This window comes from Podarcis filfolensis, assembly GCF_964270895.1.
Source record: "Podarcis filfolensis genome assembly, chromosome: 13".
Classification (NCBI taxonomy): Eukaryota; Metazoa; Chordata; class Lepidosauria; order Squamata; family Lacertidae; genus Podarcis; species Podarcis filfolensis.
Window position 1 is genome coordinate 29,211,069 of NC_139615.1, and position 25,614 is coordinate 29,236,682.

The 25,614-nt window shown below is 45.5% G+C and overlaps 1 protein-coding gene across 1 annotated transcript; it reads right to left on the reverse strand.

Annotated features, from left to right (window-relative positions):
- Positions 1-982: 982 nt before the first annotated feature.
- Positions 983-10,645, reverse strand: LOC310747834 (keratin, type I cytoskeletal 19-like). Its single transcript, XM_083583114.1, has 8 exons — positions 9,849-10,645; positions 8,610-8,692; positions 7,788-7,944; positions 6,953-7,114; positions 6,075-6,200; positions 4,585-4,811; positions 2,356-2,508; positions 983-1,261 (listed from the first exon to the last, which is right to left on the reverse strand). The coding sequence occupies exons 1-7, from the start codon at positions 10,587-10,589 to the stop codon at positions 2,379-2,381; spliced, it is 1,626 nt and encodes a 541-aa protein (XP_083439240.1). The 5' UTR covers positions 10,590-10,645; the 3' UTR covers positions 983-1,261; positions 2,356-2,378.
- Between the last annotated feature and the right edge of the window lie 14,969 nt (positions 10,646-25,614).

A 25,614-nucleotide genomic window follows, 5' to 3' on the forward strand; every position in this document is an offset into this window, starting at 1 on the left:
TCTAAGAATGTAAGAAGAGCATTGCTGAATCAGACCAAAGGCTATCTCAGGTATGGAGAACCTTCCCCCCTGATGTTGCTGAACTACAAATCCCAAAAGCCCCAGCCAACAAGACCAATGGGTAGGGATGATGGGAGTTGTAGTTCAGCAACATCTGAATGACCACAAGTTCACCACACCTTACCTATATAGTTCAGCATTCTGTTCTTGCAGTGATCAACCAGATGACTCTGGGAAGCCCACAAGGAGGACATGAGCACAGTAGCCTCTCCCCACTCTTTCCCCCAACACTGTATTCAGCAGCACCCTGCCTCCCATAGTGGAAATAACATATACCCGTCATGACTAATAGCTAGGCATGGTCTTATCTTCCATGAATTTGTCTAATCCCCATATAAATTCATCCAAGCTGGAGGCCATCAGTAACATTCTGTGGTGGCAACTTCTGAAGCTTTTATGAACTGTGTGAAGAACGTGCTTTTGTGTGTCCTGAATCTCCCACCAGACAGCAATTTCCACATTAGCTGTGCTAGTCTCTTCCCATAATGATTTCGTCATTTCCCCTACCATTCAGCTTCACCTTTCACTGTCATGAGGAAGAGAGAAAACCTCCCCATCCACTTTCTCCACTCCATGGATTATTTAATACAGTGGCACTCGGGTTAAGTACTTAATTTGTTCCGGAGGTCCGTACTTAACCTGAAACTGTTCTTAACCTGAAGCACCACTTTAGCTAATGGGGCCTCCTGCTGCTGCCGCGCCGCTGGAGCACGATTTCTGTTCTCATCCTGAAGCAAAGTTTTTAACCTGAAGCACTTTTTCTGGGTTAGCGGAGTCTGTAACCTGAAGCGTATGTAACCTGAAGCGTATGTAACCTGAGGTACCACTGTATATTGGCGGGGAGGGCTCAGCATTCTCCATATGATTTTTTAAAACGTTTGGATAAAGAAACAACAACAATTTTGTACGCAGAGGCCTTGGGTGGCATCAAGAGAAAAGCAAGGGGTTTATTTGTTTTTTTGGGCTTCTTTTGTTTTCAGTGGTCAGCAGGTTGCCAACCACGGCACTGATGCATGATGGGTGAGAAACAAGAGTCTGGACAAAAAGCATGCTGCAAAATAATGAGGAAGTAGCATGGGAGACAGTGAAGTAGGGCATCTGATCAACTTTGAAGGATACCGCTGGGCAGATGGACCAACAACAGCTTGGATGAACTACTTCTTGCAGGTAGCATGCTCTCTGCCCATTCTCTGGCAGTTTTCTAGAAAAGATAAGAAAAAGATTGAATTACTATGGCAAAAAAAAGCATCAATGGTGCTGTCCATTACCATTCCATTCAACAGAAAACATTTTAAGTTCATCTACACACAATACATTTTAGATGACTGCATCATTCAGCAAATCAGAGATCCATTACTATCCAGTTGTAGGTATTGTAAAATAGTTCATAGCATGCTGATCTGTGACCAGGCAGTTCACCCATGTGGTTCTTGCTATGCCCCCATCACCACTATCTCTAAGGCACACATAACTATCTCGGAAAATAAAATAGCTGCACAGATTTGCAATAAGCTCAAGGTGTAGTTGTGTTAGTTCGAATAATTTTCTTCTCCTACTCCCTTATTCTCATAGACGGCTCTGCTCCATAAAGCCCAGAAACTCAAAAACTCTCGAAACAATGATTGGCCCATTTAGAGATAGCATCTTTTTATAGCTCTGAATGCAAATGGAAAAAAATGCATATGGAAACTAGATTTTAGAACAGCAGATCCTAGACATTATCCAGTGGACCAGGAATTGTATGTCAGCCCCTAGGTTTCTATAACTGCATATGTGAGATTGGGACTCCAGGGCCCCCTTCACCAGCTTTGTTAAGAGACCAGTGCCTGAATTTGCTTATCTTCCTCTTTCCTTCCCATCCATTTTTCCTTCCTTGACATACTTTTTTAATTGCAAGCCCATAGGCAGGGCTTAAGACATTTTACATGCCGTAAATAATAATACAAACTCAAGACATCATAGCTCTGCTCTTCGGCCTGTTCTTACACCACCATCTGCTTGAGCCTCAGTCAGTATTTCAACTCAATCCAGCCTTGATTCAAGAATCAATGGTATTCCAGATGTTGTTGGACTCCAACCCCCATTGGCCCCCAGCGTGGCCAATAATCAACATCTGGAGGGCCACAGGTTCCCCACTCCTGATTTAAGTGCTCTTGGAGGACCTGGTTCTACCCCAGGCACCACCTTTGTGCCAGCACATGACACAGGGACCAATGCTGCAAAGTTCCCCCACCCCCATTTCCTTATAGGAGTTGGGAATGCAAAGGCTAGAACAGAGTGGGGGATATTTCTTACCTTATGCGTTCTGTTCCTGCGATCTAGTGGTGTAAATGGCCCCCGTGGCAGGCATGACCTGCGGAATGGGTCACGTAAGTGTGGGATGACCGGACTTCGCCAGATCTTCCACCTGATGTGCTGCTGGCTCTAGCTGCTCCTCCCCCTCCACCACTGCAGAGAAAGAAGAAGAGTCTTGATCAGCGAGGCTACAAATCAATTCTGACAAAATACAGCAGCAGGGAGGCCCCAGCCCTGTGCATTGGCCATCAGCTGCTGTTCTATCTAAGCTGAATATTTCCTTATAAGCTGGAGAAGATTGTGTGGGTTTAAGAATCACTTGCACCTGCACTTAATCATAGAACTGTAGAATTGTAGCATTGGAAGGGATCCTGAGAGTCATCTAGTCCAACCTCCTGCCATGCAGGAATCATCACTAAAGCATCCATGACAGTTCTCAACATCCACTTCTCAACATCTGATAGGAGATCTGATGCTTAGGGCACAGCTTATTTGTCTTTTTTTATTAACTTGCTTACATGCATTTTCCACCTTTTCCCCCATTGTGGAATCTAAGGCAGTATGCGTGTATCTCCTCAGGGGTCCAAGCACTGACTGGTCTCAGACCTGCTTAGCTTTAGCAAGGAGGTAGCAAAGTGTGCCTTAAGACCACAGGTGACACAGTCCTGAAACTATTATGTAAGACGCCTGGATGAAAGACTTCCTGGAAACCTGATGCAAAGCACTCTGAGTTTGTCAAGGGGACAGCACGCTACCTATGAAACAAATAAGATATTAAATCTAGCATCTGAAGAGTATCCTGGAGAAGGGGCACACTCGTGTCCTAAAATGAACTGTGCATCATATGGACTTGAGTGCAGCTTATTATCTCCCATCACTTGGATACATGATGCTAAATCCTATATTCGATAAGAAGGCAGCAACCCTATTCGATACCACGCTGTGCGGTGGAAAACGAGGTCCCCTTTTCACTGTGCGGCATGAAAGCATAGCAAACTGTCCATTGAAAAAGAGTGTGATCCTTTAATCCCTTCCTCCAAAGGCAGCATGGCAGCTGGACTTAGTCATGTTCCCTCTTCCTCACAGCTGAGCTGTAATCTGAAAATAATTGGGCACTGCAGGGGGAGAATTTCCCCCCATGCTAGTCATCTTATTATAGATTAAGCTCAGCAGTGGGAGAAAGGAAGCCAAGGGAAGTGGGAAAGGCCTGGGGAGAGATTGATGGGCCAAAAGAGGAGGACCTGTGAACTGTTCCACACCATAGTATGATCCTTCTCATAGAGGTGACATACATGCCCCAAAACTGATCAGGTTATAAGTGGCGAGGATTAACCCTTAACTCTTTGTTAAGTGCTTGCTGTTCCTTCAAAGAGTTTAGGGCAGTGCTTTTGCCTTCACACACACAAAAAACCAGTGAGTTGGGTTTGCCTTAAGAAGGATGGCTCATCCAAGATTACCCAAGCTGCTCCAGAGCAGAGCGAGAATTTGACTCTTGAGTTCCCACATCCAAAAGAACTAGTTGCTTTAATAAAAATAGCACTTAGCATTTTGTGTGAGAGAGAGAGAGCACACATTTCTATACAAATTACTCAGTATGCCTGAAGGAGTGTATCCACCCCCATCTTTCAGCCTGGACACAAAGGTCCAGCTCTGAGGGCCTTCTGGCAGTTCCCTCACTGCAAGAAGTGAGGTTACAGGGAACCAGGCAGAGGGCCTTCTCGGTAGTGGTGCCAGCCCTGTGGAACGCCCTCCCATCAGATGTCAAGGAAATAAACAACTATCTCACTTTTAGAAGCCATCTGAAGGCTGCCCTGTTTAGAGAAGTTTTTAATGTTTGATGTTTTATTGTGTTTTTAGTATTCTGTTGGGAGCTGCCCAGAGTGGCTGGGGAAACCCAGTCAGATGGGCAGGGTATAAATAATAGATTGTTGTTGCTGTTGTTGTTGTTGTTGTTACTCGACTGAAGAATTGCACTGCAAAATCAGCAAAGTGCAAATTTCCCAAAAATGCCTGTGTTTCAGTTTTGAGAATTGGGTATGTTTGCCTTTAAGCTCACGCTGGCCTGAATTACTCCCCCATCCTTTAAAAAGTCCCTTTTGGAAAAGTGCATCTGTTAAGCTGCGTTAATCAGCTTCAACTGCATGAAACCACATTCCCAGTAGGTGCTTGAATCCCACCAGCAAAACACTGACGGTCTGGAGGTGACTGGCGTCTCTGCACGCTACTTACACTATATCATGCTGCCCGCCCTCCAGCAAGCAGCGGTACGTAGCAATCTCCTGCTCCAGCCGGCTTTTGACATCGAGGAGCTCCGTGTATTCATGGTTCTGGCACTCCATTTCCGAACGCAGCTCTGCCAGCTGCTGCTCCAGGCAGGAGATGCGCTCCTGAAGCTCACCCAAGTGGTTGTTGTAGCGGTGCTCCGTTTCAGCCAGCGAGGCTTCCAGGGTGTCCCTCTGGGAAACAAAACAGAACCCACCATGTTGGAATGCATTGGAATAAAGACAAACAAGTGGATGGTGTGTTTGAGAGTGTCTTCAGAGTTCCGAGGTTGCCTTTTGAGAGTCCTCCTGAAACCCACGTGTCTCTCTCCTTTATTGAATCTTACAATTTCTCTTTTATAACAGGAGTACAGTTGTGGAAGATAAGCATAACCATTGTGCTGATTAATACAAAATAAAAAGGGTTTAATTTCACTCAGCAAGGTTGTTGCGGGGATTAAATGAGGGGGTAGCTGTGTACACCATTTTCAGCTCATTGGGGCGAAAGATATAAGTGGAATGAATGAATGTTGCTTTTAGGCCCCATCTGCACTATACATTTAAAGCAATATCATACCTAAGAATTATGGGAGGTGTAGTTTGTTGTGGGTGCTGAGAGTTGCTAAGAGACCCCTAGACCCCTCACAGTTGCCACAGTGCTTTAACTATCAACCCCTCTTCACAGGGGAGGGGAACTATGGGAGGAGTGGTCTCCTAACAATTCTCAGAACTCACAACAAACTACAGCTCCCAGAATCCTTTGGGGGAAGCCATGGCTGTTTAAAGTGGAATCATAGTGCTTTAAATGTATGGCATGAATGGGGCCACAGTAGGCAAAAGGGAGGGAGGAGGGAGGGAGGGACACAGACTAGCATCAGAAATATTCCCTTGTAAATTGTTGTTTTCTTTCATGGGATTTACACTGTAAGTAAAAATGCACTGCATGTCCCAATGATTATCATAGTGTTGGGGCTACGCTTCCTTGCACAGAGCGATGCAAGTGTGCATTGGGTTGCCCTGTTCAATCTCAGCCACTAAAGCACAATGGCAAGGAGAGGGGTGGAGGAAGATCAGGTGAAGCTGAATTAAAGCCTTCTCCAGGAATTCTGAAACTAGAGTCTAGAGCAGCCTTTCTCAACCTGTGGGTCCCCAGATGTGGGACCCATCACCCCTAGCTAGCAAGGCCAGAGCTCAGGGATGATGGGAGTTGTAGTCCAACAACATCTGGGGACCCACAGGTTGAGAACTGCTGGTCTAGAGTAAAACCCAAGAGGGGAGAGCAGGGATGAGCACACCAGCTCCCCATCATCATTGTTCTCATTGCCCTTCTCCAGTCGTGGCTTGTGCCAGTTCATTGCATGAAGGCATGCTGCTGCCTGCTGTAGTTTATTGCTCTCTGCCACCCCAACAGCATGCAGCTCCAATGATGCCAAGGGAAACTCTTGCTCTCTCTTTTACCAGGCTGCACTGGGCATCATAGTCGATCTCCAGGGCTTGCAGTTGGCGTCTCAGTTCCGTGACCTTGTTGTTGCTTTCTTCGATCTCCTGGCTGCTGGTGCAGACATCACGATTCACCTCCTCGATCTGTAATGTGTGGAATTAGGGAAAGGATGAAGCTCAGCTTTGCACACAAAAGGTGATCCCTGACATCTCAAAGCCTGAAGTCTCAGAAGAGCCATTGTCAGTCAGGCTAGACAGCGCTAAGCTAGACAGACAGATGGTCTGACTAAGTGTACAGCAGGTTCCTATGTTTCTCCTCACTGAGGGTATTTCTGGGGCTTCCTTCTAAATATGTGACAATGCAAAGGGGAAAGTGCTCATGAAAGTGTCCCAACGAATGGGATCCTTTTTGGCAGCATCAATTGCAGATGCAGAGGTCCTGATGCAGGTTGGGCCCAGAGTAAGGAGAGGTTTTACAACACCCTAAGCCCCACCCCTGAATTAGACTCCTGATCTGGACAGAGATTCCCATGCTGGCTATTTGTCCAAAAAGCACCTGCCCTTAAGAGTAGACTTGCTTGGCCAACATGATATGGTGGAGCAGTCTATAGAGAATGTATATCTGTAGTAATATAAGAGATCATGAAAGAAGAGTGCCTCTGAGCATATTCAGAGTGGTTCCCCCCCCAATGTGTAACTAAGTAAGCAGCCCATATGCAACTAGAAATAGGTGTAAATAGTTTCTCCATGTCTAGGAGTGACATCCAAGCAGGCTTGAAATATTTGGAATTAACCACTCACTGTGTTCATTGCCCTTTTCAATTTTACTTGAACTCTTTACAGTCCCCGTTGTACCTCTGCTTTATGTATGATGGACTTGGAGGTGTACAGCTTACCTTGGATCCATACCATGCTTCGACCTCCTTGCGGTTGCCGTCTATCATTGCCTCATACTTGCACCTCATCTCTTCCAGGATCTTCCTCAGATCCGGTCCAGGGCAAGCATTGACTTCCACATTGACATCGCCGGTTGACTGGTTCTTCAGGCAGGTGACTTCCTGGGGAAAAAAAGATTGCAAGCCAAATGAAACCTCTGCCCACCCCCATGGCAGATTCTCACCTCCCATTTTCTACTATCCATTCTACCCCCAATGAACTGTCTAATGAGAACTATCATGATAATAGAAGTCAATGAAGGCTCAAAGCAGCAGATCTGTCTCAAGGAGACAAGATGGATCCTCTGGACCAACAGTGAATGGCAGTGCCATTCTGGGGCTGTGCCACTTCAAAATGCATGTGACTGAATACCCCTTAATATAAAGAGGCTCCTGCATTGTAGTGATATGTTAACTATGCAAGTGAAAGGAAGAGTCCCTAGGCCAGAGGTGGTCAGGCTGTGGCCCTCCAGTTTCCATTGGACTCCAACTCCCATCAGCCCCTGTCATCATGTCCTGATAGCTGGGGATGATAGGAGTTGTAGTCTAACAACCACTGAAGGGTCATAGCTTGCCCAGTCCTGCTCTGGGCAGTTTTGCTAGTGACTGATGCTCTGCCACTTAATAGATCAAAGTTTCTTCGGTGGCTGTAAATGCACTCAGCTATCCACATCTTAGATCCAATCTACTCATTTTATAAAGCTGTGCCATGTTCAAAAATGCCCTTGGGATCAAGAAAGCATCATTCCACATGTTCCTTTTTGACTTCATTAAAGGAGAAGACGGTGTCCCTCACCTCCTCATGGTTCTTCTTCAGGCAACACAGCTCATCCTGCAAGTTCTCACACTGCACTTCCAGGTCAGACCTGCAGGCAGTCAGCTGATCCAGGATTTGATGCAGGCCATTGATGTCAGCCTCCACATTCTGACGGAGGCAGCATTCCGTCTCATACCTAAGCCGCAAAGAGCAGAGCATGAGAATTCCATTATTCGTTGCAGGATTATTATTTTGGTCCCTCCGCAGGGAAGGCCAATTGTGATCATCACTCTTACAGCCTAGATCTTCAGGAGGGCTGCTAGCTCTGATTGTGGGAAACGCATCTCCAACTTGAGATTGTATGCCACAGAGTATAGAAGAGGAAACGCAGGGAAATATCCAACAAACAAGATGATTTTGTTTGCTGATCACATTGTCAAGACTTGGCTTTGCTGCCCCAGGAAAAGTGTCACAGTCCCCCCTCATGCGTCTTATAGCTGGAATGGAGAAACTGTGGACTTCCACAAGTTGATGGACTCCAACTCCCATCAGTCCAAGCTAGCATAACTAATAGCTAATAATGAGAGGTGAGGGGATCTGTAGCCCAGAAACTTCTGAAGGGCCAAAGGCTCCCCACCCTAGAGCAGAAATGGCCTTCAGTTCTGCAGAACTCCGTGTATTCCCACAGAATAGACACTTCCAATCCCTGATGGCTGGAAGGACAAACACCCCCATCTTCAGACAGTCCCAACAGCAGACAACCTGAGCCACTGAGAATATTCCCTCACTCGGACAATGGGACCCCATCTAATGCACACAGATTTGTTCCATATGCCCCCTTGTTTACTGAGAAGTACTCACTTGGTTCTGAAGTCATCAGCAGTCAGCTTGCTGTTATCAATGCACAGCAGGAGTTTGTTGTTCTCCACACTTGTACAAATGAGCTGGGTACAGAAAAAGTTAACAAGAGACCAGTTAACACCCCTGCATGTGAAGATCTAGTATTAAGATTCAGAGTGCATCAATCCACGCTAGATGTTTATCAGCCTTACTCTATCTTCATGCCAGTCTTCAGCCAGTGTGTGCAACTGGTCCATAATAGTTCCATACCTACACACAGGTGAACCACAAGTCAGCAAGCCACCATGATCACAAGTGGGTAGAAATTAATACCTTGTAGCCATTTTATCTTCAGGAGTTGTGTCAGCACTGGATTCTCCCCTCTCCAGCCTTGCACATGTTAAGCATTCCCAGCACTCCACAACCCTCCCTTCTGCTTCCTTTTGGGCTGGGGTGCCAAGAAGCATGGAGACCACTTAAATTCCTACTTGTAGAAGCCATTTCTACATAGTATGCATGCATGGCAGTAGCAGACAACATGGTGAGGCAGCAGTGCACACTTGACCTCCCAACAGATGAGTTACTGCTGATTGACAGGAAGGGGAGAGAAAGGAGAGACACGGTGGGGAGGTCACTGCGATGGAAGCACATCTACAAAGCCAATCCACACTCCTGACAGTGCATTTGTGTCATGCCAACCTCCCTGGCACATCATCCCACCTTCACTCCTTCCAAATAAGCAGCAGCGACTCCACTTTCAGGAGGACAGGTAAGCACTGATGCTCCACCACACAGTCTGCTACTGCACTGTAGGCCTAGCAAAATGCCATCCATGCAACCACAAACCACCCAAACTATACACAGGCTCCCACGCAGTTGGAATGATAGCAGTAGAAATTGCAGTGGAACATCATAGGTGGTACACCAATATGAAATGAAGATAATCATCTTGTAGGATTTTTTTTTTAAAGTCTTGCTGATCACAGTTCTAGTTTTGTGCAGTCCACATCACACATCTGAACAAACCTTTCAACATTGAAAAATAGCAATACTGACTTTTAAGGAAACAGAGTATCTACTGGATGAGTTTGGGAATTCCAAGAAGAAGCTTAAGAGAATTTCAGTCCTTTGTCTTTCATGAATTGACTTCATACCACTGCCATTTCAGATCTGAGCTTAAGCCAAGGCCTGCTGTCTGTAGTCAGTTCAAAGGAAAGCGTGCAAGAATGACTAAAAGTTGGCTGTCAACTGGCACCCTACCTGGTTCTTATAATCTTCAATTTGCTGGTGGTAATGGCTGTAGTCCTTGGGTTCGCAGAGCGGGCCTTGCTTGGCATAAAATTCCCGGATCCGACACTCGAGCTCAGCATTCTCCTCCTCCAAGCACCGGACTTTGTCCAGGTAACTAGCTAGACGGTCGTTGAGGTTCTGCATGGTCATTTTCCCATCAAGGTTAGAGAACATGCCTCCGCAGAAAGGTTCGCTGACCATTCCGCCAACTACCGCAGGACCACCCATGCCACCAACCATGCCGGCAGGAACACCTCCAACCACGCCACCCATGGCACCAACCATACCGGGATGGGGGCCTCCAACCACACCACCCATGCCACCAACCATGCCAGCAGGAACACCTCCAACCACGCCACCCATGCCACCAACCATGCCAGCATGCCCACCACCAGCGCCACCAACTGCACCGCTCCTAGCAGCAACGCTCCCAGCGTGAGAGCCAGCACTTCCCCCAAGATGTCCGCCACCAACAAAGGCCCCGCTGCAACTTCCGCTTGAGAACTGGCTTCTTCCTGCTCCGTAGGCACAAGTGGAGCCTCCTCCGACATGGCTCCGGCCAGAGAAGTTGGCTCTCCCGTTGCCTAGCCCGCAGGAAGTGTACCGTCCAGAGGAGACCGAGGAGACCCCCACCCTCCCTCCACCAAGGTTGCAGCTGCCGCTGCTGCTTCTTCCAGCTGTTAAGACGGTGTGCCTTGCGCTACAGCTCATTGTGATGGTGATGGAGGATCTCTAGTGCTAAGCAGGAAGCAAGAGGCACTGCTGGATGTAAAGTAAGACTGCTAGGCTCCGGGCCCCACCAGGTCTCTATTTATACTTTCTGCAGAGGGTGTCGCCAGTACTGGTTGAGCTCCTTTCTTGCTTTGTGTGTGAGGTGGTTTCCCCCCCCCCTTTCTTCTAAACTCATAGCATTGGATACTGTAATTATCTGTGCCACAGATCTCCCAAAGGCAAAGATATAATGGGATCTGAAAAAGATGCTGCACGTGTCAGCAGCTCTCTGGGAGGGGGGAAAAACCCAACGAGAAGCAAAATGTTGTGTTGTTTGTGAGACACACTTGGCAAACAGATTGTGGCACAGCAGTGAATAATAGCCTCTTTTGCCTACAGGATGAAACACGGCTATCCTGAGCCAGCCTAATTTTGTTCCACAGCTGGAATGCAATCTCGTCAATTTAAGGATGAGACAAAACAACTCAGTTTTCGAACTTTGATTGATTGAGTGTTGAAAAGCGCCTCCTTTTCACCGACAATGTTGACACTTCTTGAGAAATAGCTGCCTGACTTGATCTTGTTTGAAACGCATTTCGTCTGCCCTCAGTGATGTCATCAAGTTGACAAATTTGATTAACTGTGTGGTATTGGTGGTGTCGCTCTATTCATTCCATGATCCCTGATTGGCTGGGCTCACCTATGTCCCATTGTCCTCATTCTCAGCCTCCCTGATTTGCCCCAGTAACTTTATTCTGTAGTCAGATATGATTTGCATATATCACATTGTTGTGTCACTGTATTCATCAAAGGACTCCTGCTTCACTAGGGGGGTCACTCTTACAACCCATTTAGGAAGGAGAAAGAAGCTGAGACTGGGAGAGGGCGGCTTATACCAAAGCTCCTATAGCTAAGAAGGAACAATGTCACTGAATGCGGGCAAGAGGGGAGAAGCACATTTCTATTTTCCACCGAAAAATCGAAATCTAAGGATATTCCACACACAACTCTGGTAGAATTGAAACATGACCCATTTTAAGCGTGAAAACAGTTATGTTTCCCAATTCAATATATAGCTGAAAATTATCGCTCAAATGCTGAATGAATATTCACAAATAATCAAGGGTTGAATGTGAATTTTTTACTCGAAATTTAAGCCAGTGTGGTGGATTGGTTAGAGCAGCCTTCCCTAAACTGATGCCCTCCAGGTTTTTTTTGACTGTAACAGCCATCATCCCTGACCATTATCCATGTTGCTTAGGGCTGCTGAGAGATTTAGTCCAAAACCTCTAAAGGTCACTAGTTTGGCTAATGCTGCTCTAACCAGTCAACAACCCTGGCTTAAATTTAGTGTAATAGCTCTGAATTAAGTTTGGCCATATAACATTACAGAGGCTCTACATTTTACAGCCTGAAATTTAATATTGATGTCTGCTATTATAACTGGGGTGGGGAGGTGGGATCATTGCCTTTTGGCAAATACAAATGCCAGTGGAATTTTGAACAATCTGGTGACTTTTCAGTATATATTAAGCATCAATATGTGCAGCAAATAATTTTGTGAAGCAAATTCATTTTGCTGGATTGTGGGGGGTGGTATAACAAGTTATTACTATGGCATTACCCGGTGTCCTCTCAAACAAGCCCCCCATCACAACTTGAGTGGGACTGCATTATTTCCTATTTCAGTCCCAGGCTTAGCTTTAGCCTTGCTGGTTCGCTGCGTTTTTCAGTTCTCCATTTTCTCACTCGACAAAATAATTCCCCAGTCAACATTTTTCTTGTGGTACTTCACGAGAAGGGTGTTGCCTGTCCAACAATGTTTGACTTCAGAAGTGTCTCTTATTTATTTGCTTGCTGGATTTGGGGCTAGCTAATTACTCTGGTTATTAAATCTCATTCTCTCTACTGGCATAATAGCCCAAAGGGGCTGCTGATTATACATCTTCTGAGTCCTCTGTGGTACTGACAAATGTTTGCTCTTAATGAAATTGGAGTGTCTGCCATACGGACTTAAGTTTGCCGCCCGCTTTCTGCACTTCAGGCCCAACACCACTAAGAGTTTAAATAGTGAAAGTTGAGGGCTCCACCAGTCTCACCACCCTCCTCACACTGCTGCCCTTCCACCTGAAAGGCAAAAGTCAAGGAATAAACAGCTTAGAAATATTTTAGAATGGGAGGAAATTAGGGTTCACTGGCGTGGCCTTTATTTTGAGAACTAGATGAAGTTATACACCTGGTTTCCCATAGTCCAATGGTACCAGAGCCTTCTAAGCTGAACTGGACATTTTTACGATTTTTGGTAGTTTGGGGGGGGCATTCTGGTAACATTTTCAGTAGAAATAAAACCTAATTTTTGAACAATCCAGTCTTGAGAGATGCTTTTTCTTAGGAAGACGTTTTGGACTTTTCTCACTTTTTAATGAAGCTGGACAAATATGAACGGGGACAGATTTGATTCAGCAAACAACAACACCCAGGAACTTGCTGTATTGTACAAGAGAAATTGTCAGAGAAAATGTTCCGTCATTACTTTTTCATTATATGTGTTAAGTAACCATAGAAAACCACTACAATATTGCCAAGAAAAAGTAAAGACACTGTTTACACCCATGTTGAGGACGCTGTTGAAAGACACTCCAGCTGGAAAAGGAACAGGAATGCCTAACAAATAGCTTGTTGCTTGGAATCGCAGGTGGGGAGAATCAGCAGGGGTTTTTAAAGCAGATTTTCCATCTGCCCAAATTCTCTGCCAGACTTTTTAAAAAGCCAGATTAACACAAAGCGTATTTCGCTCCTTGCTTACACCTTCTACCAGTGGTGGCTTGTCCTGTGCTTAGAAAGCATTGATTCAAGAGGTTTTCCTATTTCCCCATGCTTTCTAGGCAGAGGTCCAAGCAGTTTTCCATTTGCCCCACCGCTGTTTGTGGGGGGGGGGGACCTCTTTACTGCTTAATCAGAGCAAATGAAAACTCAATGGACCTTTGCTCTGATTCAGTGGTAATGAACGGGTTTTTCCCAAGGGGAAGCGATGGGGCAAAGAGAAGTGTGGACAAGCCCTCTGTTTATTAGAACTGAGTTCACACCATTGTTTCAGGTGCAACCAACCAGTTTGTTAACCTTTCTTCATTAGGACAACAGTGTCTGTTGGAAACCCCCAAAGCTAGCACACAGGTACTACCCGGGCAGATGGTTTAGCTGGTTGACTCATCTGAGGCTAAAGCTACTGTAAACTGAGTTAATTACCTCAAGCCTTGCTCATAGAAATGGCCCAGAAGCCTGGGGTTTATTTCCAAGTAATGATAAACTTCCATCCCAAATCCCTTTTAATGTACTCCTACCAAGTCTGTCTATCTCTCTACACTTTCCCCCCAGCCGGTGCAGAAGGAAATTAAAACTTAAATGCCAGCTTCAAAGGAACTGGGTGCCTCAGCGAGAAACCCTCGGGTCACATCCTCAACCGGCTGAAACTCTTAACTTCATGGCATTTCCTGGTTTGTAACACATTCCCAGCTTTGGAGGGGACATTTTGGTTGATGAGATGCTCAAAATGTGGGGTTTGCCTTGGCACAAGGGGGAAATGGACAATTGCCAAGGGAAGAACAGCTTCCTCCTGGTTATGCTCCTCCCAGCTGTCCCACAGCCGCTTGGCGCCATATGTCCAAGTGAACCCCGCAGCACCTCTAAACCACCACAGATAAGCCTTCACTTGCTCTCATTTGGAAGAAGCTCAACGTTTTCTTAAAAAAAATTTTTTTATTTTCAATGCAAAATTACAACAAAAATTACAAACATTGAATCCAAAATAAAGCAGTACAAACAAGAAAAAAAGCACAAGAGAAAAAAGAACCAAAAAACCCCCACATCTACAAATAAAACCATATCATCTTTCTAATCATTACATACATATACACATACTGACTTCCTTCCTTTGTTCTAAGACCTTGAAATTTTTACTCTTTCTGAATTGTTGTGTCTAATGTAGATTACCTCTATCTTTAAACTTTTTGACCATTTTTCTCTTTCTTTAACCCTGCAAAGCTTCATTCGTTACATACCGATATACTTATTAAAAGAATGGGGATGTGCTAAAGAGTATATGAAAAAACATTGTTCTGGAGTAAGTAGCTCAACGTTTTCATGGAGGAGAGGGCTTTCAGTGGCTACTAGCCATAAAGCCCATGCCCTGCCTCTACAGTTGGAGGCAGCAACGCTTCTGAAAACCAATTTCTGGAAACCTAGGAGAGAGAGAGTGCTCGTGTGCTTAAATCCTGGTTTCAGGTTTCCCACAGGCATCTGGTTGGCTACTGTAAGAACAGGATGCTGGACTAGATAGGCCACTGGCCTGATCTAATGTTCTCTTTGGTTCTCCAGCTTTCAGCACCCTGGCCTTCTGCTCTCTGGGAGCCTCCGTGCAGTGGTGTAGGAAGAGGGGTGCGGTGGCCATCACTGAGGGGAGTGACAAAATGGCAAAAATATGTGTTTTTAAAATATATACAGTGGTACCTCAGGTTAAGAACTTAATTCGTTCTGGAGGTCCATTCTTAACCTGAAACTGTTCTTAACCTGAGGTACCACTTTAGCTAATGGGGCCTCCCGCTGCCGCCACGCAATTTCTGTTCTCATCCTGAGGTAAAGTTCTTAACCCGAGGTACTATTTCTGGGTTAGCATAGTCTGTAACCTGAAGTGTCTGTAACCCGAGGTGCCACTGTATTAAAAAATGGGTTCACGACACTTTTTTTGAAAAAATAACTCCGGCACCCCCTGCACCCCCCTTCCCTTCCTACACCACTGGTAGCTAGGTGAGGCAGGGGGCATTGGGTGCCACACTGCGGGGACTGCAGCATGCCTGAGCCACACGTCTCTCCTGAGGGGGAGGCAGCAGGCGGACTGCCTTCAAGCTCTACGCTGCTTTTTTTAGCAGCGCGGGGCTTGTGTCTGGCTGCAGGATGCGCACGCCACACCAGGCACTCGTGCGGATAGCTAAGCCGCAGCCTCTGTGGTGCTCAACTTAAACCCAGAGCCTTTCCGTGTTCATGACTCTTATTTAAGACTGGTGTAAGACTAAAAATTTTCTCAAGGGGAGTAGTAGGAAATAGAGAATTGTACATCAGAGTGGCAGAGAATGGTTTACAAAAAAGCACAAGACACTTCCAGACAACTTGCTGAGCATTGAACCCGATCCGTTTGCAGGGAGTTTGGATGATGTTGACTGTTTATTGAACATTTGTTCTGATTTGTTTGTGGGGAAGTTAGATGCCATTGCGTCAAACAAGTCTCACCCCCCACTTTCCAGTGCATTTCCTGTCACTTTCCTTGCTGCAAGAAGACTGATCTTTAGGAGAAGAGGGTTCCTTGTGCAAGAGCTCACAATTAACTTTCATGGTGCAGCCTGAATTTGCCAGTACAGTGGTACCTCGGATTAATTTGTTCCGGAGGTCCATACTTAACCTGAAACTGTTCTTAACCTGAAGCACCACTTTAGCTAATGGGGCCTCCTGCTGCCACCGCGCCACCGGAGCACGATTTCTGTTCTCATCCTGAAGCAAAGTTCTTAACCTGAAGCACTATTTCTGGGTTATCAGAGTCTGTAACCTGAAGCGTATGTAACCCGAGGTACCACTGTATATGATTGAATCCCACTCAGAAATTGTGGCAATGCCCTAAGAAGTCTTTCTTTGTTTCATTACAATTTCTCTCCTCCTCCCCGCTTCCACTTCATTTTAGAGCACTTTTATTATCCTTTTTTAAAAAAATATTTTTATTATTTACATGAAATTTCCAAAAAAAAAACATACAACACATTTTCTCATCTTATTCAGTGTTTTGGACTTCCATCAACCACATCTGAAGATTTTTCAATCTCACTTTTATTACCCTTGTGTGTTACGTTTTTGAGCATCGCCGCTTCAACACAATGGCAATCGTTGTAACTTAAGCAAGGAATAACACAAATACTCCTCTTCTGTTCCTTCCACAAAGAATAAAAAGCAGTATTTCTTATCTTTCTACATGCTTAAAAGGAGATGTGGAATTTATGACACACAAGCCCTTCTCAGTCTCTTGTTTTCTGACTTGATGAGAGATTAACGTTAATTACTGCTTTGCTAAATAACAGAGTCCAGGAAAAGAGGTGTGTAATTTTTTTGGAAGAATTATCTTCCTAAAGCTCATTGCCCATGGTTTCCTGCTGAATCAGGAATTTTTAGTTCAGCACTAACATAGATTTTCTGATAATTGATTTTCTAGATAAACGAGTGAAACAAAAATGCTGTCACAAGCACTGTTAGTAATACTCAACAGTAAATCCACCAAAAGCAATGAACTTAACTCCATTGATTTTAATGGATCTCCTCTGAGTATGACTGAGGGATTGTCCATAATTCCAGCTGCCCCATGCCTAGAAAGTGCAGGTCTGAGAGGTTTTCAACTTGTCCAGTGCTTTCTAGGCACAAGTCCAAGCAGTTTTGACTTTGCTCAGATGCTTCACTCCAGAAAACCTGCTCTTCAGTGCTAAATCGGAACAAACAACAATCCACACAAAACCTGATTGCTGATTGCTCTGATTCTATGCTAAACCATGGTTTTCCCAGGGTACAGCTGTGAGGCAAATGGAAGTGTGGATGAACCCTTAGTTGTCTATCACCTGTTTGCCTTCAAACCCTTGAACATGGGGTGGGAAAACTGTGGCTTTCCAGATGTTGTTGGACTCCAGATCCCATGAGCCCCAGCCAGCAACATCTGGAAGGCCACAGGTTCCCCATCCCTGTTCAAAAGAGCCAGTTCACTCGCTTCACTTGTTCTTCAGTTCTGATAGTTATAGCTTGTCTTGTTGTGGACTTAATGCCTTCAGAACCACGGCAGACAAGAAGTAGCAGAGCTTAGCCCTGGTGAGCCTTCCTAAGTAATCAAAACAACTTCTCAAGCCATCTCGAACAGAAGGTATTAACTTGCAATGTTGATGCTTTTTGCAGCTTAAGGGCAGGTTAATGAATAGAAAGGGGAAAAGAGTGGGGTTACGTTTATTTGCTGTTGTTCGCGTGTAGCTTTCCTTTGCAAAAACAAATACAAACTGACTTGCAGCTAAGTTCTAAAACAAACATGTATGTTAGTGGTTGTGCTGGACTGTGCTCATGCCATGAGAAAAGAAAATTGCAGTCTATGTGTGCCAAGTGGCAGCCATTCATCCGGAGATTCCTGGGTTGAACCCAACCATTAAGCACATAATTTGCTCTGGATGAGCTCTGGGTGCACTACTGGAATTATAGTACTGCTAATGACACTTTTTCCTAGGTAGAGGGCAAGGTGTAACAGTTCAGCTGGTAGTCAGGCAGTCAACTGCAGGTGTAAAGGCTCCGTAGCAGGTAGGCCAGTCCAGATTCCTGTTGGAAACTGTGGAGAACCACTGTGAGTAACTGAGGAGAAAATACTGAGCTGGTTGAGCCAGTGGTCTGACTCAGTATGAGGTAGCTTCCTATGGGCAGCAGTGCCAATGGAGCAGGACAGCAGAGCTGGCTTAACACATTTTGGAGTGACGTTCATAAGGAGTTAAGAATTGTTCTTCTGGATCAGGCCAATGACCCAACAGCATCCTGTTCTCACAGTGGCCAACTAGATACCTGTGGGAAGCCTACAAGGAGGACTCAAGCACAAGAGCACAATGTGCAATAATGCCCATTACCATGCAAAGCGAGGGAATAGCATTTAAAGCATGGGTAGGCAAACTAAGGCCCGGGGGCCGGATCCAGCCCAATCACCTTCTAAATCCGGCCCACAGACGGTCCGGGAATCAGCATGTTTTTACATGAGTAGAATATGTCCTTTTATTTAAAATGCATCTCTGGGTTATTTGTGGGGCATAGGAATTCGTTCATTTCCCCCAAAAAAATATAGTCCAGTCCCCCACAAGGTCTGAGGGACAGTGGACCGGCCCCCTGCTGAAAAAGTTTGCTGACCCCTGATTTAAAGTAAGTGAAGTGACATTTGTAGAGAGGGACTCTGTCAGACAAGTACTTCAAAGTACCACTGTCTGTTGGTCCACAACTGAGGTATTTAGGGACATAAAAATACATTCAAACCTAGAGGGGGGGACTGTGAGGCATCAGGGAAACGGCTTCCTCTCCCCCCCCCCCCTTTGGCCGTGCATCAGCAGAACAAAGCAATTAGAGTCCCTTACCAGTTAAGAGTGTTTAATGATCAGAGAAAAAGAACAAAGCAGCCATTCTCGGAGTGAAGATGCTCCCAATTAAGTTTTCCTCCTACTCCCCCCCCCCCGAGTCCTCCCTGTCACTTCCCCTTCTTGCAACCTGATCTCACAACCACTGAGCCTTCTGCGTAGCAACCTTATCAGCTCCCCTTGCCCTTGGAGAGAGAGGCTGGACACTTTCCAGCGAAGGGGAGTCAGTTATCTCTCTCTCTTCCTGTTCTGCTTCTCCTAGGTGTTCCCCACTCAGCTCTGCCCAGCTGTGGTTTTCCGAACTATGTCCCTCTGCAAACCAAGTCTCTAAATCTATATAGCGGTACCTCGTGTTGCGTAACCTCCAGGCTACGGAATCTTCCGGTTACGACTGCGGCAACCCAGAAGTGTTTATTTCCGGGTTTCGCTGCCCGCGTATGCGCAGAGGCACTCTGCACGCCGTGCGCATGTACAGAAGTGTTCTGCATGCCGCATGCATGCACAGAAGCACTCTATCATGCTGCACACATGCGCAGAAGCGTCGCCTCTAGTTACCCTGAAATGAATTAAATCTGTAACCAGAGGTACCACTGTACTGATCCACTGTTCCTGGGCAGCAGCAGGAAGAGGGGGAGGTTCCCACCATTGCTCATCAGAGCTGTAATCCTCAGTCTGGTCTCTGACAGGGACACATTTAAAGGGGGAAAGATCCAGGACAACTGTGAGATGGGAAGAATTTCTCTCCTACATCGATGGGGGACAGGCCAGTGCAGATCCACATTTTGTTCTGGTGTGGACAAGCCACTGGTTGTCCGCCGTGGATCTGTTTCAGCTTATGTTCTTGATTAAGCCTAGTTGCCGTAGCAACTGCAGCACTTTACCCTTTCATCCTGGCCACCTGCCTCCTTTGAAGCAGTTTCCACCCTCAAGTTGTGGTGCAATGCAAAAATAAAACAAAATGCTGAGTCGCAGGGCTTGTTTTGCCATGGGTGAAAATGTTCAGGAAGCACCACTTCATTCCTGTTTCAGCTCTGCACTTAATCTGATCTTTTAGAACATCCCAGATGTAGCATGGCAACATCCTTAGATTTTCCAGATCACATCACTGCCCCAGAGAATCAGAGGCTTGCAGCTTCCAGCCCCTCCTATCCTTCACTGGAACCGCCTCAATACCCCCTAATTGTACACAATTTTTGTGTCACTATCGTCCCTTGTCCCATGGATAGCTGATGCACTGGTGACAGAGGAAACACCCTCTAATTGTTTTGCAGTTCTTGTCCAGCTGGCTTTCTAATCTCAAGCTCACCCACTCAGAAAATGTGCTAGGAGGAGGATTTCAGTCTCTGATAAGAAGAAGAAGAAGAGTTTGGATTTGATATCCCGCCTTTCACTCCCTTTAAGGAGTCTCAAAGCAGCTAACATTCTCCTTTCCCTTCCTCCCCCACAACAAACACTCTGTGAGGTGAGTGGGGCTGAGAGACTTCAAAGAAGTGTGACTGGCCCAAGGTCACCCAGCAGCTGCATGTGGAGGAGCGGAGTCGCGAACCCGGTTCCCCAGATTACGAGACTACCGCTCTTAACCACTACACCACACTACACCACACTGGTGTAGTTTCTGACACCAGTAGCTTTTAACCTGATCCTCATGGTTCAGAGAGCAGAGAGGCCTTGTTGGCAAGCCTAATAGGACTGAATGGGAGGCCCCATAAGATCTCAAGATACTGTGTGCAAAAGAATGATTGCCTAAAGCTCACCCTTACTGGTTCTGGTACTCAAAAAAATCGGGGGTGCTCAAACTAGGGAGGGATGAGCTTGCCAGCCTCTACCCCATGTTCTCACAGGCACTAGTTGTACCCATTCTGCCCCCAGCATTGAGCAAGAAGGCCTTCAGTTGTGTGCCCTTAGGAACCTCCTTCTGTCATGGCTGTGGACCACCTCTCCTCTGGTAACCGCAGTTCTGAGAAGGAGGGGGAGGAGGGGGAGGGGGACCCATCCCCGGGTCTTTCCTGTTTGGGACTGTTATCCCTGGAGCCTGCCTCCCCTTCCCTGAGACTGAAGGAAACACTGCTAGCAGATGTTGATGGTTAGTCTACAGACTCCTCAGAGGATCAAGCAATCCCACAGCTGGAAAGTCCATTACCCCAAAAGGAGCTAAGAGGAGGGGCCCTTTAAATAGTCAGGAGGCTATTGACTCAAGGGGTGGGGCCTCCAAGGAACGTCTCCCTTGCGCTGCTATAAAACTCAGCCAGGTCTTTGTTGGCCTCAGCTCTTGGAGAGCTATCTGTGGTGCTGAACCCAGACCTTAGTCTCCCTCCAAGGGGCTAACCTTTGCCTTGCTCCTCTGCCTGGACAATCAGCAATGTCTGACCTCTCCTTGTTTGGCCGATCACCCTCCTGTGGACTGTGACTGATCAACATGGGACAGTTGGGGGGGGGGTTGAATGTGGGTGCCTGGTGTGTTCACCTCCTGCTCAGTTTGAGCTCCATGAATTCTTTTTGAAGGCCTGAAGGGGGCTGCTCTATCACTGTTAACTGCCCCACAGCATCAGAATGAAGTCAGCTGAGTCAGGGCAGTTTTACTTGGTGGCATTTCACTCAATAATTGTTCCCTTTTTATGAGGTCTTGTTTATGCCATGAGTGGCGTGAAGTGTATAACAGAACATGACCTTAAGAGAGATCTTTTAATGGGTTTTTCCGCAGGCTGGAGAGTGCTATGTATGAGATGCAAAGGCTATGGGCTTTTCCACAATGGTTGCAATTAATAGATTGCAGGGCCATGGACCTGTTCACCTCATTAGGGAGGAGAATAAAGGCAGGCTTCCATTTTACTGGCCTTGGGCTTGTTTTCTGCTGTTCTTCAGTTTTATCAAGGACATAAGACTGAAAAGATTTACCTTGTTTAGTGTTTCTTTTCCCGACTGTCAAAAACTGCCTTCCATTTTTTGGCACCACTGATGTTGTCTTTGGGCTGCCTTTGTTCCCCCATTGCTATTTCCCTTTATGGTTCTTTTCCTTCGTTATACTCAACCTCATCTTCCTTCACTGCTGCTGTATTGACTGTGACAACCCATGTGATTTGGTTGATGATGTTACAGAGTGGATGGCAACTAAGGTCAAGGGAAGTGAGGGAGGAGGAGGAGGAGGAGGAGGAGGAGGAAAATTGTACCAAGAAGCAATAGGCAGGGGAATAAGCAATGCATTGAAACAATGTGAATTTGAAGGGCAACTCAAGTTGAATAATTTCACTTTTTTGTTAAAAAATGAAGTGCCGGTTCTCATATATTTATAGAAGTATTGTGGGTGCCAGCCCAAAAGTTCCAGTACTCCATACTAAGGAGTCGTGTCACAAAAAATCCCTGACTTCCCCATTTTTTTGGTGGATTTTTTCCTGCCCCTGGAGAAATTCAGTGGAAATGGTCAGCACAGATTCTCTGCCCACCAGCATGTTTTGAGAGGCCATTTTTGCTGGCCTCTCTAAAAGATCCTGCTTCTGCTACCTATCTCTTGCTTCCTGCACCATGGAGGCCTCCAGCTCTGCCATTTTGCTGTCCTCTACTGCACTTTTCCCAGTTATCTTCAGTAATGTGAGCTATGTGTTGTGGGGAAAGTTCTGTCTCCACCACCTCGTTCCTTGTTCCTTCCTTTGATGTCCAGGCTTACCTGCCTGCATTGTTCATATCAAGGGCACTGTTTCACCTGCAGCAAGGCAATCATCATCACCTTAATCACCGTTTCTAATGAAGCTCAAGCTCCTCTACAGTACTCCAGCCCTTCAAAGCATTGCTTAGTACAAATGCTGGTTAACCACAGGGTTTTGATGTTCTCATTTTTATGCCCTTGCACTTTCTCCTGACCACCACATTGTTGCACACACAAGCAAGTAGCTCGCGCTCATCAAAAGGCTCCATCAGTCGATTTGGCTCAGCAAGCTGTCATTCAAAAGTCCTTAGCGTGATGTTGGCAATACTTGTGTGGTTGAATTTGAGGAATGTTGTGAATGTTAAAATGATGTTGGATTGAAAATAAGTGGCATTAGCAACAAAGTTAATAGGAATATGCAAAAATGAATTGATAAATGGATGAAAATATAGAGTTATAATATGTTAAGATATAGAGTTAAGATAAACGAAAGAGGGTAAGGATTTGCTGATTTGATTATTTAAATGGGAATACAAAAAAGGGAGGTGTGAGGAGGCCAAGGAAACAAGCTAATGAGTTTAAAGTTACTAAAAACGGATTTGTTTTTAATTCTTTTTTACCTATTTGTTTTTTGTATTTTGTATTTTTACTCTTCTCTTTTCTTTTTTATGTATTTTTCTATGTCTTCTTTTTTGTATCTTTTTCTTTCTATGTGACTTTTTTCTATTTTGTAAACTTATGTTTTTGTAAAATCTCAATAAATATCTTTTTTAAAAAAAAATGAATTTGAGGAATGTTGATCATGAAGCTTGGGATTCTGATTCTGGCAAGACACCCATGGTAGTGAAATGAGGTGTGGCAAGACAAGTCATCACAGCAAAAAATATATAAAAAGCATGCACTGAACAGCCAAGGGAAGCATCCAGTTATGCCAACCCAAAGTGGCAGGAAACTGTCACATGAATCCTCCCAGCCAATCAGGAGTCTAAGGAGGCAATGCTAATATTTCCCTGCTGTTCTCACCTCCGCCAGCAGGGGGTCAGTGCTAACGTGCAGTCACTGTATTGTAGAGGAGACCCTGGTTCAAATCCTGATACCAGACCAAAAAAAGTGCTCAAGGCCAACCACCAGGCAGCAAAGCCAAGCCATGATTAGTGGTATGTTGACAGGGTCTTTTTTAAAGGACTGTGCTATTTTAGGGATTGTATCTTATGTTATTTTATTTGCTGTTTTAATGTGTTGTAAACCACTTTGAGGGGGTGAGCTCCCGTTGCTCGGTCCCTGCTCCTGCCAACCTAGCAGTTCAAAAGCACGTCAAAGTGCAAGTAGATAAATAGGTACCGCTCCGGCGGGAAGGTAAACGGTGTTTCCGTGCGCTGCTCTGGTTCGCCAGAAGCGGCTCAGTCATGCTGGCCACATGACCCGGAAGCTGTACGCCGGCTCCCTCGGCCAATAAAGCAAGATGAGCACCGCAACCCCAGAGTCGGTCACGACTGGACCTAATGATCAGGGGTCCCTTTACCTTTACCTTTAAACCACTTTGAGGGTTTTTTTTTAATAATGTAAAGTGGAGTAGAAATAAAAAACATCATCATCATCTTTATCTATTTGATGCTGTTGTAAGCAGACCTGTTGCTTGTGCAAAGGGCAGTATATAAATATTCTAAATAAGTAAATAAACATGGAAATGGGGAGGGGTGTAGGGGGAGATTACTGGTCCTCCATATAGCCATAGCCATTCTTTGTCACCTAAAGCTGCCCAACCCTGGTTACAGTTGGAGAGGTTCCATGGCTGAAGTGAAGGGTGGTGCTCATTAGGACTGGTAGGGTGGAATTCAGGGAGGTTGACAGTAGGGGGAGCCAGAGCAAGCTGCTAGCCAGTGAGGCAGAGCCAACTAATCTTGTTTTTGACCCCAACCTTCTCCCTTCTGGCCCTTCTGCTTGCTATTTCTGCCTGTTCTCCTATCCTCTTTAAGCATGCAAGCAGTGACAAGGGTTGTGTCATCCATTCCAGGCAGTTCTACATATTGGGGTAGGAGGGAGAGCAAAGGAATGGGTAGTTGGGAGAGAATCAGGGGGGGTAGTCCCACTGGGGGTATCTTGCTCAGATGGGACCCCACAAAATCCAGAGGCGGTTCTGTGTTGCCTTCCTGTTCACCACAAGTTTGAGTTTTTGAGAAGTTCTTTAGCAAAACCCAGTAGCTCCAGAAGGAGGTGGGAGGAGACAGAGAAGAATGAAAGGGTAAGCTGATAACTGAGATTATGGCTGGAGGATATCCATTAAGCTCCCTTTGAGGACTGGAATCTCTGTCTGTGGATGAAAGGGTAGATAGAAAAAGATGTAGAAGAAAAAGATTCCAAGCCGAAAAGCCCAGGTCTCAAATGTTATTACAAGAAAATTCTTAGAATGTAAATGCAAGGTGAGCTGGGAGTAACGCCTTTGTTTTCTGGGAAATAGCCTGGCTAAATTCCATATCTGCAGCCCTATAAACCTGTGTAAAAATGCCACATTTCTTTAGAGGAACCAACCTAAGCTGAGGGACTCTCTGCTGGGTTTTCTACCTGCTCCTTTCAGCAATACACACAGGTCCTGCTATCCAAATGCTCAGTATATGAAAATTCACATACTCAAATCTCGCTATACACACTGCAGATTCAGATACCCAAACATCTAGACCTGCAAATAGTACTGTAAACAGATTATCAGCCTTAAACAAGCCTTGCTTTTTTTGTGTTTAGCTGGCCTGCGGCTTTCGTTTCATCAAAAACCATGATGAGAGGGAGCAGGGAGGGAGAGACTGCACAAATATGAAAGCATTTCCCCCTTACTTTTTGCCTTCTGCAAGGTTTCAGAGGGTTTCCCTGGGTTTCCCCAGGTTTTTTCATCATTTGCGGATCAAAATTCCTTGGTTGGAAATGCATTAAAAAATTTCCAATAGGAACCAATGGAAATCATCAAGTTGTTATACAAACACTCACCTAACAAACAATTTCCTGAGAAATTGTGTTTGGATAGCAGGACCTGTGTGTAAATTGCTTTAAATAAAGACAGATCTTTGCACCCCCAAAACAATCTTGAAGTCTGGTTTTTTTCCACAATAAAAAAACACTGGTTCTTTCCCAATTTTATCCTTTCTCGAGGAATCCCACAATGATTACATTTTTGAGAACCCTAAATATACAACCATGAAACAATCTCATGTTTTAT